The sequence below is a fragment of the Erithacus rubecula genome (assembly GCF_903797595.1).
Source record: "Erithacus rubecula genome assembly, chromosome: 5".
Lineage (NCBI taxonomy): Eukaryota > Metazoa > Chordata > Aves > Passeriformes > Muscicapidae > Erithacus > Erithacus rubecula.
Window position 1 is genome coordinate 37,986,063 of NC_136687.1, and position 18,029 is coordinate 38,004,091.

Here is an 18,029-nt window from a genome sequence, read left to right on the forward strand (position 1 = left end):
GTCTGTATTAAACTCTCAGCTATCATGAGGCAAATCCCTGTCCTGGTAAACGCTCTCACAGCTTCCACTGAAGTTAGTAAAGATGATTGATGCTTTAGTTTCAACTTAAAATTCATATAAGTAGTTTCAATAACTTTACTGTTAACATATTTATAGCTGATTTCTCCAAATTCTGAGAATTTATGATATAGTTTCCCTGAGTAGGATGCATAAAAACACTAGTGTATTCTCCACTTCCATTTATTCTTGCGATGGTTTTCCTTTACTGCTAATCAAATTGCTAGCTGACATGATGCATGTTCCCACAGGAACACTTGTTACTAGTCACTACATTAAGACTTACTCCATATGATATATCAGCTTTCAAAAATAGTAACTTTTTCTCATTTGGATTTGAATGAGTGACCTTGAAATACATACTAAGCATTGAGCTGTACACTTAGTTTTGGAATTTTTTTCCTCTAATGCCTCAATGACAGCAGAGCTAGAGTTGTCTCAATGGAATTTGCCTCTTCAGTTATCATTATTGATGTCAAAGGCTGCTGTACTCAGCAACAAGATTGATTTTAGTGTGAATAATTATGCTTTGAGCAGCTAATCATACCTTGATTTGTGCTACTTAAGTGAATTTAAGTTGACACAGCTAAAAATAAGGCATAAAGCTTTTTTTTTATGGCTGATTAATTTAAAAGCTGATTCTTTAAGAAATCTGTTAAAAATATATTGATCTTAAGTGTAGCCTAGATTTTATGGGTATTTTTATTGAAATATGGCAATAATCAGGATGAATAGTTAAAATTTCTTTCCTTTTGAAAGCTTTCAAACCTGGAGCAGCATAATAACTATATTCTCTTGGGTGAGGCAGGGTGGGGAAGGGAAGAAAAAAAAAAGAAAAGCCCAGGCAAGTAGGCTATGTGATAACTTTAGTTTTTTTAAAACCTTTTTTTATTTTGAAAATTATTCTTTTCCTTTGAAGAATATCATATATTCCTCAAAAGTCTTTGGAAAGTCTATTTCCTCTGAATAAAAATAAAAAAAAAAAAACCCAGTTAAACCCAGTTCTGTCCCAGGATCAGAGTTTTATCAAGTTCAGCATGCAATTGCTAAGTGGTAACAGCTCATGTCATAAATTGCTGGTTATTACTTGTCTGTGGCTCTGTCATATCCTTTTACTAATCAGAGATGTTGGTAAGTATACCAAGTTTATTTTGAGGTAGCTTTACATAGCCTTTCCCATTAGGGCATCTCCATGACTTAAGTTTGAACATATTAATAATAAAGGAAATATGTGCTTGCTTAAACCTCTCCCATTTCTTTACATTTCTCTGAATTAGCTGTCCAAGTGATGAGTAAAACCACAGAAGAGAACAGAAGAAAAAAACAGAAAACTCTTTATTGCCAAACTGTTGCTCAAGCATAGGAACATTTTTAAATTCAGCAGTGCAGTTTCCATAGTAGAAAATGTCTGGATATGACACACATGACAATCCACTGTTCCTCCACAGGTTTCCTATTTGTCTGTCAACAAACTTGAACTGAGCTTCTGTATGAGCTCAGGTGTTTCCACATAGCATTGCACTACTATTTCTACATAGTATTGCAGTACTTACACATGTACATATTTAGGTATGCTAATTTTGCTAAAGGTAAATATATTTTCTCACTTTCTATATACTTGAGAACCCTTATCTAAATATTTAATTGCCTCTTATGCAACTGAGTGTCAATACAGAAAAACACTTTGGTGTATATCTAACATGGGAATCAAATAGACTCACTGTGTTTAAAGTGAAGCAAAAGATTTAGTGCTTTACTGGATCATCATGGGTCACAGAAGTTGTAAAGACCTCCTTCCTCTCCTTCCAGAATCTCCTAAATTACTTGAATCTTCTTAATGTCAAGTGCTAGTAGAAATTTATTAGTCTGATAGTGAAAATTCTAGATACATAGGGACAGAAGTAAACTGATTTCTATTTTCTGATATAGGTTGTTGCTTAGATAGACCAGCTTTGGCAGCTGTTTGTTTAACCTGTTATCAAATAGAGTCTTATCCATGGTTCAAGTAATCTTTCACCTATTGAAATATCTTATCATTGTGAAATGCTTGGGACATTTTCATCATTAACATTCAGCCTCTGTTTATCCTCTGCAAATTAATAATATCAAAAGACTTAAATTCTAATTCTTATGCAAAAGTGCTTTTATGTTCCTTTCACAATGAATCCCAATTAGAATAATTATTTCGAGACACTGGGAGAAAAGCAATTGTAACATGCCTTTTTGAGTCTAATGAAAAAGCCTTTTGACTTCTACATAAAACTGATTTTCTGTTTATTACAAGAAGCAGCAAATAATGGCCAAATTTCAGTGAAATATACAATCTCACATTTGAATATATGCTGGAGGTCGGAGCAAAATACTTCATTTCAAAATGATTAATATGACTACATGTCAGACCAAAATTTCCCCAGGAAATTAGATTGAAACATACTTTGTAGTTCACAGAAACTGCCTTGGTTTGCACTCTTGCAGCAAAAAAAACAACCAACCAAACAAAAAAATCTTAGTAAATGCTAACATTTGTTTGGAAAAAAAAAAAAAAAAAATCTGGTCTGATTTTTTAGTTAAGAATGTCAAAGAACAATGATTTAATGTAAAAAGGTGATACATAAATTCATGTTTTAAAACTGTTGCAGCCTGTTGGTATTATCTTACTTTTAGGCAGCTGTAGCATAGCCAGACATTTCACTACACTGCCTGAAGAGTTTGACTCACATCCTGCTAAAACACTGAGGACCTTTGCAGTAAGTGTGAATTAATAAACTTAGAATTTGCACATATAAATCTGCAAGTACATGTTTCCTCTTGAGATTTTCTTGCCCCAGACTATCTCAAAAAACTTTCTCTAAGGATTTATTTTCCTCCATCTCCTGACTTGTTCCAGAGCAAGTCACTTTTTGATTAAAAAGTCTGGGAGGAATACAACAATGAATTAAATTAATGTTTTATCAGATGTTAACTTTTTTTTTTTTTTTTCCAGAGAGAATAAATTAGGAAAAAGTAAATTGCCCACATTTTAATTAGAAGAAGAAAATGGTGGGTTTATGCTTATATTTTAAGGATAAATTATTTTAACCAATTACCCAACCACTGGGGAAATTATTATGAAGCCTCAGAATAACTGCCTGTAGTATAAAAGAAGTCCAAACTGTCTAATTAGATAAATGTTATATTTTCAAAAGCAAAATTTCAGTTCTGTTGAAACAGCTTCAGGTAAATGTAGATTTGAAAAAATAGAGGAACAACCACATAAACCAGTTTATACTGGGAAAACCACTCTGTTTTGGATATGAGAATTTTGGTGCACAATTTTCACTGTTGCATTGGAATAAAAAGGGGTTTTGCTTTTATGTTTTCAATTTTTTCAGGCAAGTTGAGAATTGGCAGTGGATTATAACAATTATGTCAACTTGAAAAATGTTTTAGAACCTTTAAAGTACATTTTTATATGTAGATATGTGTTTATATATATATATATTAGACTATATTTGTACTGGTCTTACAGTGAAAAAATCTTTAAAAATACACTTCTGAGTATTTTTGATTCAGATTCAGGCAAATATATAAAGCTGTAGTTCATCTCTGTATGTAGTTATAAGTGCTTAAGTTATTCTGCTATACAACCCACAAGGGAAAGTGATATCAGAGAAATCCTTTATACTAATCTATATGATGCCATATAAGAGAAACACAGATTCCTTTAGCAGAAGTCAGTGTTGTTTTTGAATAATATATTGAATATATCCTTGCAGAATTTAGTCCCAGAAACTCATGTAAATTAATGTGAGTCCCTGAGACACGACTGAAAATAATGTCTCTGTATAGATTTGTTGCAAAAATTTGTGGATTCATTGTTTGATGGTGCTCCCTCTGAGGAATAAAGAGGATAATGTAGAGTAATCTAGATGTAGTTATCTGTGTAGATAAAACATGTATTAAGGAAAGGTGTATTTAGAATAAATGTAAAAAAATAATGAGATTGGTGCAACAACCCTCCACTTGAAGTGACAATTACCCAGAAAGAAAATGACAGTAGATCACTGGTATGGTGATTGCACACCATATTAGAGACATACTTGCATAGGTTGACTTAATGCAACAATGAAAAACGTTTAGCTGCTTTTGGGAATGAAAGTCCCATTTATCCCATGCCTATCATTCCTTAAAAAAAAACAAACAGATTTTTCACTTCTCTCTTTGATCTTCATCCCTTCTTTTCAGCACAAACTAAATCTTACTCGTTACTTATTTGTAAGTTTTTCTGAAGTTCCTGATGATGTGCTATTGCATGGTACCTGAGTTTAGCAACCTTTCCTTATCATATGGTTTCTGAAAGACCTTCCCTTTGTTGAAGTTTAAGAGTCATGTAAAAGCAAGCAGTGACTTTCAATCTTTTGCAAAGAAACCTCCTCTTTCAAAGCTGGAAATTGATTTATTTCTTCTTTTGACATATAAAGGTTGAGTGTATTTTCAAAAGTGTAGAGGCACAGCAGGCAAAGAATGTTGATGATACAGAAAACCAAGTGTTGAAATGCATCATCTTCTTGAAGAGCATTGCTTGGTGCCAAAGATGGTGTTCTGCCACATAATGTTTCCTGTGCCTATTAAAAGGCATTTGATGCTTAGGAGCAGAATTCTTGTCTAAGAGCTCATCATCTCTTGCTGCTCATTCTATATTGAGTCATCATCTGCTGACATATCATAATTATTTTCACAGCAGCAAGTTATGATGTATGAGGCAGAGCATTCTAAATTAGGAATAAGCAGCAGATAAGTGGAAAAAGAAATAATACTTATGATTTGGTAAAATTATCCTTTGTGATGCAAGGAATTAAAAATAAGAGACAATAGAAGAAAAGGTCAGGAAAACAAAAACCCTTGACACATCCTGTACTTTTTCAAATAGAGTGTTTTTCAGGTGCACATTTTTAAATAATTTTCATGTCCATTAAAGGAAAGAAATTATTTTACTTCATAAATGGAATTTCCTCATATAGTAATATATTTGACCAAGAACTTTTAATTTTGGTAAAACCAAGCTTTTTCTGGGAGAAAATATTCACAAGTAGATATTAAGTAGCCGTATAGCTCTACAAATTAGGAATAATGAGTATGTAAACTACAGTTAGCTACTTTGACTAAGAGTTTATAGTTATATGTGTTATGAAATACCAGTTCACTGAAGTGAACAGATTTTAATCCTTTTCAAATTTGTCCTTTGGCAGGAATGGAAGGGCAGAGAGGGAAATAATGGTATTAAGAAAATATTTGGTATTTATTGGGCTTAACACTAGTAAGATAGGCCATGAGAATGTCCTATGGCAGACGTAGCCAAACTTTTGATCTTTAGAGCAGCTTACCAGTACTCCAAGTGACAAAAACACCTGATCTCTCTAACTGCTGCTTTGCTCATGAATCATGGGACAATTTGCACCATAGCACCTCCTCTTTCTCATCCCTTGACATTTTCATCTCCCCAGTTACATGCTTGCCTGGCTTACTGCTGTGTTCTCAGTTGTGTGGGGAGCCATGCCTGCACTGCTTCCCTTTGCTGGGCACGGTAATGCTGCTCAGGTGGGAGCTGCCAGCTACTGCAGTAACAGGGCACTGTGTACCTGGTTTGGTTTTCTTGTTTTAAGGTCTTCTGCCCCTCACTCACTTTATTTCTACATGTATGGTTGTTTCAAATTGGTTTCTTTCTCAGGTCAACAGTACTAACTTCTTGAACTTCTAGAAAACATAACAAAACTTGGTGTATGAATTATTTTAAAGTGCTTGCAAGTTGTGGTGCTTACAGATGCAGTTTAGCTAACATGAGTTTATGTCATAGTGTCAACTGTTCTTTTTCCTTCCCAATGTTAACCTAGGTTTTATTTTACAGTTAGAAAAGAAGCTAATTAGTATAATTTGTCCTTTTGTTACATTGTTGACTGTTTCAATTCTTACACTTTTCCTGTTGCTATTGAATTACAGGATGAAGTTTGTCCCAAAGCAGATGGTGATCCAGTTCAGCGGTGTATTTGGGCAACTGCTGTTAATGTAAAAGACAAGTTCATATACGTGACTCAGCCCACACTTGACAGAGTTCTCATTGTTGATGTACAGTCTCAGAAAGTTGTACAGGTATTTATTTATATTTTTTTAAGTTACTATTTAATTTAGGCAAAAATTTTAAGACTTTCCTTCATATTTCAGAAACAGAAAAATAGTTACCTTGAGAGGAAACACATTATTTGAAAAAAGCTCACCTACTTGCAGCATTTAGCGGCAATTTCTGTTTAGCAACTGTTCTTCTCAATAGACAATTGTGAAGAAGATTACATGAAAATAGCTCTTATAAATACTATTCAAGTAGTTGAAGAAATGAGTTCTATAGGAAGCTTCTGACTTGAGGTACCTTTCACTCTAAAATGCAGATTGGCTAAAATAGAGTCTCATCACAAGAATGTATCCATCAGTTTTGACATGAAGATCAGGTTTGGCTACAGAAGGTGGAGGACTGTTACTCTGTACACTTTTAGACAGAGAAATTATGGAAACAGTAAAAAAAAACACCACTCTTAGCCAAGGCTGGAGACTGAATTCAAACTTCTCTACTCCTCATTCTTGGTATCTGGGGTGCTGGATATACTCTGCTTAGTGAAAATAATTCAGCAAATGAAAGAGAGAATTCATTGCTATGCTACAGCAATTAATACAGTCATAGAATTTGAGAAAAACCAGGTGGGGTGTGTTGACCCTGACTGGAGGCCAGATACCCACCAAAGCCACTCTATCCCTCCTCTTCTCAGCTGGATGGGGAAAAAAAGATTCATGGGTTGAGATAAGGGAAGGGAAGGGAAAGATCACTCTCCAATTACTGTCACAGTCAAAACAGACTTGACTTTTAAAATAAATTCAGTTCATTTCACTAACAAAATCTAAGTAGGATAATGGATAGTATAACAAATCCTAAACACCTGTACCCCTGCACTCCTTCCTGGGCTTAGTTTTTTTCCTGACTACCTCCTCCGTCAGCAGCAGTGAGGGAGATGAGGAATGGGGGGTCAGTTTGTCAGTTTGCCGTGTTATTTCTGCTGCTGCTTCTTCCTCAGAGAATGTAGTCTTTTCCCTGTTGCCGTGTGGGACCATTCCCATGGGAGACAGTCCTCCATTAACTTCTCCAGTGTGAGTCTCTTCCCCATGGGTTTCAGTTCTTCACAAACCACTCCAGTGTGGTTTTCTTTCCATGGGATGCAGTCCTTCTGGAAGAGATTGCTCCAGTTTGGGTCCCCTATACAGTCACAGGTCCTGCCTGTGAGTGCCTCTTCACAATTTCACGGGCCCTGCCAGGAAACTGCTCCAGTACAGGCTTCCCATGGGTTCAGAGCCTCCTTCAGGCATTCACCTGCTCATGTGGGGTCCTCCAGGGGCTGCAGGTGGGCCTCTGCTCCACCCTAGGCCTCCATGGGCTGCAGGGCCACGGTTGCTTCACTGTGGTGCTCACCACAGGCTGCAAGGGAATCTCTGCTGGCTCACCCCAAGCAGCTCCTGCCTCTCCTCCATGACCTGGGCGTCTGCAGAACTGTTCCTCTGACATATTCTCATTCCTCTCTGATCTGATTGCAAGCACTTGTCCACTTTCATGCATCTCAGCTATGTAGTCTCAGAGGTTCTACCCCACCACTGATTGACTAGATATTGGCCAGCAGCAGGTCTGTGTTGGCATCAGCTGGCACAGGCTCTGTTGGACATGGAGAAAGTGGCTGGCAGCTTCTTACAGAAGCCACCTGTACAGCTCCCTCCGCTGCCAAAAGCTTGTCAAGCAAATCCAGTGCACCAAGGTACAAGGTAGTGCTTATAGTATCATCATATTTATAGGAGAAAGGTGTCCTTTAGCTAAATAAAGCATAGATTTCTTTTTTTTTTAATTAGAAACCTAATTAAGTTATTAATAAAATAACCCACTTATATAGAAATTCTCATGCCTTTTGCTTTTTTCATGGGTAAGTGAATGAAAATCTTTAAAGTATAGATTATATATTAGCCTCCTGGGAGACAGTGTTGTGTCCTTTCAGTACTTAAAGAGGAATTATAAGGAAGTTGGAGACAAATATATTAATAGGGACAGTAGCAATAGGACAAGGGCTAAAAGATGGTAGATGCAAACTAGATGTAATGAAGACATTTTTTCAGTGAGGTTTCTGAAAGACTGTCAGAGGTTGCCCTGAGAGGTGGTAGAAGCCACATCCCTGGAAACCTTCAAAATCAATTTCAGTGGGGCTCTGAAGATGTCCCTGCTCACAACAGAGGTTTTGGACTAAATGACTTTTAAAGGTCCCTTCCAGCACAAACTATTGCATGAAATAAGTATATATATATATATGCATTCTGTATATGCATATAAAATTTAAAAATAAATAATAAAATTGCATTTATAAAATTGGATTAATATCAAAAACAATTATAATACTTTTGCATACTTGGAACATCTGCTTTCTAAATTCTGTATCAGCTGACTTAGACATGGCTTCCTCAAAATTTGAGCTATCCAAACAATGGCAGGGACTTATAAAATGTTTTATTCAAAAAGTTAATTATAAAAAGGTGGTGGTTTTTTACTTAAATTTACCTTTGCATATTAAAATAGAAATAAACTGAGTGGGTAATGAATTTTTATTTTCTGAAAACAATAGTTTTTTTACGACTGGTTTGATGATTACTTCAGGAAGAAAGACTGAAAACTTACAGTCTCAACACAGTCCACAGATTTGAAGGACTGGAATGTCTGGCAATATTTTCTGTGTTCTCTGACTGACATTCAGGTGTCAGGTTCTTTTTCTCAACAGGAGGGATGAAATACCAATTTAACTGCATTTATTAGCATTTAGACTTCAGTGTCCAAAGCACGATTCCTCTTGAGCTCACTGAAAATAAGTTTTCATTTAAGTTTTATGAAATATGTTCATTCGTAGGCTCTTCTAAATTGCCTTTAGTTGCCTTAGATATTTTTTAAAATATGTATAAGTATATATCACTTTACCATTGTGAAATGCACAGAAGTACTTACTGCAAAGATGTATGTTAATCAAAAAGTAAAATTCAGTCAATTAACCACTAATTAAAAGTTCAGCCCTTCCGCATAAATATGTAAATATTTATAATATTATGTAAAGCAATTGTGCAGTTTTTGAATGGGGTTAGATTGTTCTATCATAAAAATATTCAAGTTTCTGTAATGAGCTGAAAAGCAGACATACAGAATGCCTAAGTGTAGCAAAGAGCTTTGTGCACTAAGTCTGTGCTATTTAGCCAGTATATTGAGCTTAAACAAGGATACTCCAGAAGCTTTCATGTCATTCTGAGGGGAAAAATCACTTTAAAAGGATTTTTTTTTTTTTGAGGGATAGAATAGCATTGCTTTTCCACTAATTTAATAATATCCAGATTATGAACTAAGGAAAGTATAGAACTAAATTTACCCAAACTGTGGAAAACTTTTGCAGAAATGGAAGTCTTAGTTTTGATGGTTCTAGGTGTTTAAGTAATCATAATAAATTATTTTTCTATTTCACAATATTTAATAAAGATTTTTGGAAAGATAATAAAACCAAGGAATAACAGTTTAACCAGATAAATAAGTTAAACCAGATGTTCTACTGTCACTTTTGAACACCTAAGTAGAATTTCTACTATTTGTTACTGATCTGGATGTTATTTCCTAGGATATACTTAGGCAAATACATGGGGAAAGTACAAGGGGACTTGCTCCCTGTCCAGCTAACCTATGTCATAATTCAAAATAGACTTCAAAAACCAAGCAAAACCAAACCAAACAGAAAAAACAAAAACAGAAACAAAATAACAGTAGTTGCAAGCAAAGCAAATAAATAATGAAGGCATAAAACTTATACAATCTTTTTACATGTAATATAAAACTGTAAAAAGTAAAACAACTGTTAATGCACAGACAAGTTTTAGAATTGAAGTAAGGCTAATTTGGAAGTTGGTGACAAGTCAAGAGATAATTTTTTATCATTTCTTATAACATGCACAGCTCTGACTTCTTCTCTTTTAAAAATAAGCATTTATTTTCTAGCTCTATTTTTTGCAAACAGAAAGAATGTTCTAACCATTAAGTGTTGCTCTATTCATATGATATGGACTTACAAAAACACTTTTACAAACAGGAGGCAGAGAAGGGTATTTTGTTTTCCAGACCAGTCTATTTTCATTACGTAGAGTACTGCCTAGCATGGAGTAAAATAAAGATTTAAATACTTTTGTAGGTATTGAAACTCAGCTGTTCAGAAATGAGAACATTTTTCTTGTTAGACTGCCTTTTTCCTAAAGATCATATTAATACAGAGGATATAATTTTCATACATGTACAAATACATGTAACCATTTCTACTCCTTAAATAAGAAACCACCTTGCAAAAAAAAGCACATAGGCTAGTGGGAACAAATATGGAGATAATTTCATATTCTGAAAGCAAGAGCACTCTAATGAAACTTCCATCACTGTGAAAAAACCCTAAAGAAAATTAAAAATTTGTTTGAGAGGACTTTAAGTCATGTAGTGATGCTGTTTTCTGTGTAAAAATAATGTTTATTTGGTTTTGCTTATTACAATGTTTTCTCTGAAGTACTACTCTATATGTTATTCCTTTCTACTATGAAAGTTAACATAAAAGGTGTTCACATATGTGACAACTAGATTTGAGGATGATTCATTTTTTATGACAGGTATATTTATCAAAATGAGTACTTTAGAGGATTCTATAGCAGACTAAATTGAAATGTATTGGAAACATGGTTGTTGTACCTTTAGAGATATGTACAGCAGCAGACTTTTTGACTTATCCAGGTAATTCTCATTCTAAAATCAAGAGAAGCATTTGCTTTCATATTTAAATTCTTGAAAGCAAGAATTGTGCAGTACTGCATAGCAGCACACACTAAGTAGGATGACTTAGAGGCTGTAGTAAACAGTCATCTTCCTTCAGTCCTTCCTGTGCTGCTGGCAGATCAGCCTGGTCAGCTAGAAACAGCTGGGAAAGTCTGCTTCTGAGATGCTCAACTCTTTTTTGCTTCTGGATTTCCTCTAGGGAGCTGTGCTGCCTGTGCCTGACCCTGCAGGCAATTCCTTCTGCTCCTCCTGGCTGTGCCATGACCCCAGCTCTGAACACAGCTGGCAGTCCTCTGGCAGAACATGTATGGGTCAGACCTTTGTCTGGGGAAGCCAAAAGGAAATTTGACATGCCTTGACAAATTAGCTATACAACAGTTCAAGTATTATTTTAAACAACTTGTTTTCTAACATGTAGCAGAAAGAAGTTATCAAACACAAATGACCCTTTTCAAGGGTAACTTGTGATTTTAAGTGAGCTGGTGAGCAACCTGGCTTTATTTTCCATTTTCAAAAGGAAAAACAAATTCTGCTTAGATGAAGTGGCCGCTTGCAACACCTCAGGAGTACAGTTAAGTATCATCAGCAGTCTCAGCCAGCCATTAGTGCATTATCTTGAGGATCTACATCATTAGTTTAAATTAGGTTCACTTAATTAGCCAGCTGGTACTCTCCTTGACACACTGATAAACAAGCTGTGCTTTAGACTTCCATAATGGTAAGACTAAAATACAATTTCCACCTATTTTTTTCTTCTCTAATGATGAAAATAAAAAAGCAATCCCCCCACTTGTTTAGCCTGTGCATAACATCTCTTAATCAAATACACTGTCCTCCCATTCCATACCTCTGAATCCTTCAGATTTCATGAAAAAGGAAGTTTAGAGCTCAGCTGTCTAAAATATTCATGATCTCAAAAGACAGTGCTTAGGGTTACAGGGAAAACACTGGTTCTGATCACAGGTCTATGAAAAGTAGCAACTGTAATTGGAAAACATATGAAAACAATCCTTCCTTCCTACTTCAACAAAATATACATAATTTAACAGGTAGGAAGCTTTGGGTTGCAGCAACATCATGTTGATTTTATGCAGTAACATCTTCCATTAATTTCAGTATGTGAATACTCTTCCATTTTTAACCATTTCTCAGTAATTGATGTAGTTTTTCAACCAATACATGTAAAGTGAGTGTGATGGCAGGGAAGGAAGATTAGTTTTGTACTTGATTTAAAACCTTTGTTTTCAACTTCTTAAAGGCTTCTGTATAATGTGGTTTGGATACCAAGTGTTAGAGTACATAATGAATAAAAACCACATTTTCAGCAATTCAGTAATTCTGAATTAATAAGAGGGCTACTTCAAGAATTGACGACATAATTCTTAAATGCAGTCTGAAAATATCTCAAAATGCCTATCTGTTCATCATTTTAATTCAAGCATATATATTATGTTTCCTTTGAAAATGTGATGGAAACGAAGTGTTTCTTCTTTTACTATATATCAGGCAGTGAGTACAGATCCTGTTCCAGTGAAACTACACTATGATAAATCACATGATCAAGTCTGGGTGCTGAGCTGGGGAGACATGGAAAAGAATTCACCAACTTTGCAGGTGAGGTGATCACAAGATTATGTGTAAGGAGAAACAGACAAGTTGAGCCTTTGTATAATTGCAATGTCTTTGCATATTTTCCTTTAAGCATTACTACTATGACCCCAGCAGGGACAGAGAAATTATTTTAAGTAAACAGAAAAAAGTCAGACAACTGACTTCACCATAAAAGTTACTGATCATTTTCAAGACTCTTAGTCAGAACTAACAATGGCAAATTGATGGAAGGATAAGGAATGCAGCTGAAAACAGCAGCGTGTTCTGTACTGAGCAAACTGTTGATGTTCATTGTATTTTTGTCCCTAATTAGAGGATAAACAGGACTTTAGACATACTTCCATTTCATTAAGGTCATATTGACATTCTGGAGGTGTCAAGCTCCATCTTTATTGGGTTTTTTTCAGATTAAAGATATCAAAAACTTTGATTTTTTCCACCTTGGAGCAGTGACAAACCTAGGGACAGTCACTAAAGAGATATCTCAAGAAGCTGTACTTTACTACTTTTTTTAAAAATTTCCTTATTTTATAACAATCCCCTGAGACTATGATGATCAACTTTATATAATAATTTAAAAATTCATTTTTCCTTTAATTAGTTTTCCTTTTCTTCAGAAATTAATGAAATTTTTATATATTTAATAAATACATATATAAGAAAAAGAATAAGAGAATGTTGAAAAGAAAAACAAGAAGCATTTGAAATCACCTGTTTGGAACCTACTGACTCTCAGTAACTTTGATCATGCAAGGTAATTTGTGAGTTTAGTTTCCACTCCTCCCCAGAACTGTTAATTGAGTCAGTATTACCATATTCTAAAGTGACTGATCATCCTCATCTTCATTTTTAATTACAGCATAAATAATAAATTACCTTATTTTCTAAAAAAAAAAAAAAAAAATTAAAAAAAATCCACTCTTAAATGCATATATGTGAAAAACATAAGTGGCTGTTATATGGTATTGTCTTTTATTCACCCGTAAGTGTTTGCTTCAGAAAAGGCCCAAGATTCTGGGATTTGATTAAAATTGGTTCATAACAATTTGAGGAATACATAAACTCAGTTCAGCTTGTTCTTCTGAAATGTGTCTGTGTTACGTTGAATTATCTCATGACTGACAAGAGTTGGGCATAACCATATGTTCCAGTGGATTTGTTGATAGCATCATTGCATTCTGGCTGAAGTGCTTAAAAACTTTAATCTCACTCTAAGATCAAAAACTTAGTTTAAACTAAAACCTGTTAAGGGGTTTAGTAATGTAAATGAATGAATATGGATTCAGGGGTGAATAAAAAAGATGGAGGCGAAAAAGAAGTATGAAGACAAAGTGGTCAGGTATGTAATAGTTCTCTGAAATCTGTAATGCTGATCAGCTTTATTCACTTTTATTTGCATTCCTTTCTTGCTAACTTGGAAAAGACAGTACATGAGAATACAGAGGCAATACTGTATTCATTCATTTGGATTGAGATTTTAATTTTTAAAAGTATTTCTATAGTTTATAATGATGTTACTTTATGCAGGTAATAACACAAGCCAGTGGGAGTGTTTCTCATCACACAATCCATACTCAGCCAGTGGGAAAGCAGTTTGACAGAGTGGATGACTTTTTCATTCCAGCTACAACCCTTATCATTACCCATGTACGGTAAGTTTATCTGAATGCAGTGAATGCACATTGTGTTCATCCTAAGAACATGTTTGAAGGACATGGTACAGAGAAAGAGAGGCTGAGAAGAACAGGACAGCACTTAACAGAGGCATAAACCAGAGGTCTCCCCAAGACCTCTGAGAGAAAAATCTGTTTTATGTTCTCAATATACACCAGTAAGAATGGGATCTATAATTTTCATACTTTTTTTCTGTAACATTTCTACTTCTAGGTATTGAATAATTCTGCAGTCTAGGATGTTTTCAGCTGAGTATTGCATTAATGTGTATTAGTAATTTATATGTTTACAACTTCTAAGTTTCTTTGCAAGCTGACACATCCATTTTGTCTCAAATCTTCTCTGCCAACAATTATCCATCATTAATTCTGATATTCCAAGTTCAAGTTTCTATAGGAATATCTTTATTATATAATCATAACTATCATCATTCTGTTCTAGCAAAATTCTCAAATTACAAGTGTAAATAGGCATCTCCATTAAAAAGGATATAATTTCTGATTGTAATGAGTGGTAGTATTTTAAACGTTAAAGCATGCAATTTAGGACAATTTTACAATTTATTTTAGAATTTGCTCTGTATGTGCCTGGGAAGAATCTAATCTTCTGTATCAAAGAACATTTGGCTTCTTCTAAGGACGTTGTTGATGAAAAATATTTTGTTTAATTTCCTACAAAAGTCTTAGCTAACAAGTAAGTTAGCAATCAGCCATTTGCAATTTAAAAAGAAATTTATAAATTATATAACTGAATAATAAATTGACTCTAAGTACCATTATTACCGTATTTCTTGAACTAGAAGACAAATTTCTGTCATGTCCCTGAAGTAATCTGCCTTAGAAAAATATTAAATATTTCTGCTGTATTTGGAACAAATATGTATTGTGGAGAAAGATTACTGTTTCATAAACTAGCAAGTACTAGAGGTACTGCCCCAACAGAACTGACATTTCGATACTTTAATGTTCAAATAACTAGGAAAATAAAACCATGGATTGAGATAAACATCATACTAGGAGGGGAAACAGGACTGGGAAAAGAAAAATAGGGTCAGTCCAAAATTAGTGTTGGATTCATCTAACTCAAACTATTTTAAGTCAATATTTTTCGCAAATAGGTCAATTAGGCACTTCCTGCTTTGCATGTTTCCTTCAGCTGCTGAGTCATTTCACATGTCCTATATGCAACTCAAGAGAAAACAAAATGATAGAATTAAAGAAAACACACAGGAATAAAAAGGGGGTATGAAATTAATTGAACATTGAAAGAATAAAATCTGATAAATGCCTGCAGATATGTAATAAACATGGACATCAATTCAGGCCTAGTAAATTTTTTTTTTTGATTGGTTGGTTGGTTGGTTGTTTTTTTTTTAATATTCACATGCTGGATAAAATTGACAAGATTGCCATAATGCCAAAAGAAAATTCCTGGTCCATCAAAAAGCCTACAATAGATTTGGGGGGTTTAATGAACAAAATCAATTTGGTTTGACCAAATAATGAGCTTAAGGGAAATGGTATTAATATTGAGTGCCTTTTCTAAAAAGAAAATTAAAAAACCACTATGTAGATAAATAAAGTGCTTTTTTTTCAGTGTATTCTTCAAGAGCCGTTTATGGTAATCAGTTGTTAAAGAATTTGTCTTCCATAAAATGTCTGGCCTGCAAGTACCTTGCTTTTTTTTTGTTTAAATAGGAATGCAATACGTGAACAATGTTATGGGAAAGATTTAAAATTAACCATATTCATCAAATTAGTAGTGATGTAGAAAAACCCAGTCTATTAAATTTAATATCACCAGTCAACAAAAAAACCCACTCAATCACAGCATGTGTTTCTTAAGGCTGTTAGGCAGCAAACATAAAACTTGAGTTTATTATTCTTGGGAGTATATACCAACCAGGGGAGCAATTTATGAGTGTGAATTGCAAAAAACAGCTAAAAGGGAAATAACCCCACTGGCTAAATCAGCTGGTGTAGTTAATTGCTCAAGGGCCCTATTTACTCTTTGCCAGAAATCAGCTCCCTTTGACCATGCAACACCAGTCTCTTACAGAAAAATAAAAGCTTTCTGTAGATAAGTGCATTTTTTACCTGTAAATTTAAATTTTGAACAATGGAGCAGAAGTCAGAATGCATGGCTTACTAAATTAGCATCCAAAACTAAACACACTGTCCAAATAAAGGCAATTCTAAGCAAAAAAAAAAAAAAAAAAAATGCATATCATTAAAAAGTTAATTAAATTTTGCAACAGCTAGCATGAACTATCTGCAGTGTATTACTCTCTACAGCATATTCTGTCCAATAGGTTGACTTGTTGACACATAGGAAGAGAAGTAAAGGCAAATAATATAAAGCTATAGTGAATCATTATTTATTACTTTTAAATAATAGCTAAAGTGGTAATTACTAGTAGTATGCAGTAGTATATAAGCATTTAAAACTTATTGCAAAATAATTTTATTTAAGAAGTGATGGAACTATACTTTTGATTTACCTAGTGAGTTATCTTTATATATGAAAACCCAAATGGGCTGCCCATTATTAGAAAAGAAAATTCCACACATTTTAATGCTCTTTTGGGCAGCAGATAATTTAGGACACAGTTCCTCCAAATCAAATATTTGAAGAGATACTATAAATTTTGGTCTCAAGTAGACAGTAATTAATTTCAAGGAGAAAAGTTTTTCCCATATTTTTCCTATCAGTTAATGTTATGTTTGTGTACACTCATGTTTGCTTGTACTTAGCACATATCAGGAGTGAGGGCAAATATCCTTTTGTTTTGATAACCAGCAGGCATGCCATACATACTCTGAACAGCTGTGATGCACCATCAAAGCATCAGCTAACCAAACTAAGTAGGAGTGAGCCAAAAGAAGTAGAGGAAGAATAAACAAATTTATTATCTTTCAACTTTCTTTGATAGTCAGTGGCTAGTGTGCACAGAAGAGGACAAGAAAAGAAACTTTATCATTCTGGGGGGAAAAATGTGTTAGGTTAGGTAGCACCAGTTAGTTTTGGGACGTTAAGGTGTCTCCCTCTCTTTTATATTCCAGTAATGCTATTTCTTTCCACTCAAACACCATTAGGAATCAAATGATATTTTGCCTGTAATCCTTTCGTATCTGCATTTATAAAGATATATATGTATGGGTATGTATATGTTTATTGAGAAAAAAAATATCTCTTATTTTTAGTGAAAATATACTATCTCGCTAATAATGTGTAGAGAAGCCCCACTGATGTTTCCAGATAGCAAATCTATGGCTGTCCTGAGAGTCTCAGCTGCAGATAGACCTGGTTGGGATCCCATTAAGATGCTTTACAAATATAATTGCCTTAATTCTAGAATTTCATGTCAGTTTTTTTTTGGCAAGACTAGTTCACCTGCTGACGATAAGGGAGGAATTGCATCATGCCTTTGAGCATTTCTCCATGATAAAAATAAATTTCCTTATTTTTCTCACTAAGCAAGCTCAGTGTTTAGAGAAAGTCAGTTTCCCATGAGTTTTCATGAGTTTCTTATACAAGCTAGTTGTTGTGTAGTGCACAACAGATCTTAATCTTAGAAAAAGAGGCTGTGACATGAAACAGTAATAATTATTGTTAGAAAGAACACTGAAAAAAGTTCAGTCAGTCTTGCTGTTGGAAATCTGAAGATTTCAAAAGGAAGAAATTTTATATCAATTTTGCCCATCTTGAAAAACACCCCATTCTGCTATTATCATTGCATACACTGTTAGTACACTTTGAATTATACCAAGAGAATCAATGAATGAATGTAAAA

At 34.3% G+C, this 18,029-nt stretch overlaps 1 protein-coding gene across 2 annotated transcripts in view; it reads left to right on the top strand.

Annotated features, from left to right (window-relative positions):
• FSTL5 (follistatin like 5) overlaps positions 1-18,029 on the top strand; it is a 283,314-nt gene that overhangs the window by 242,256 nt on the left and 23,029 nt on the right. For both annotated transcript variants that reach the window (XM_079306656.1, XM_079306657.1), the window contains 3 exons: positions 6,034-6,183; positions 12,458-12,565; positions 14,090-14,214. In XM_079306656.1, the coding sequence (XP_079162782.1) occupies positions 6,034-6,183; positions 12,458-12,565; positions 14,090-14,214 (383 nt within the window). The remainder of the gene's footprint in view (positions 1-6,033; positions 6,184-12,457; positions 12,566-14,089; positions 14,215-18,029) is intronic.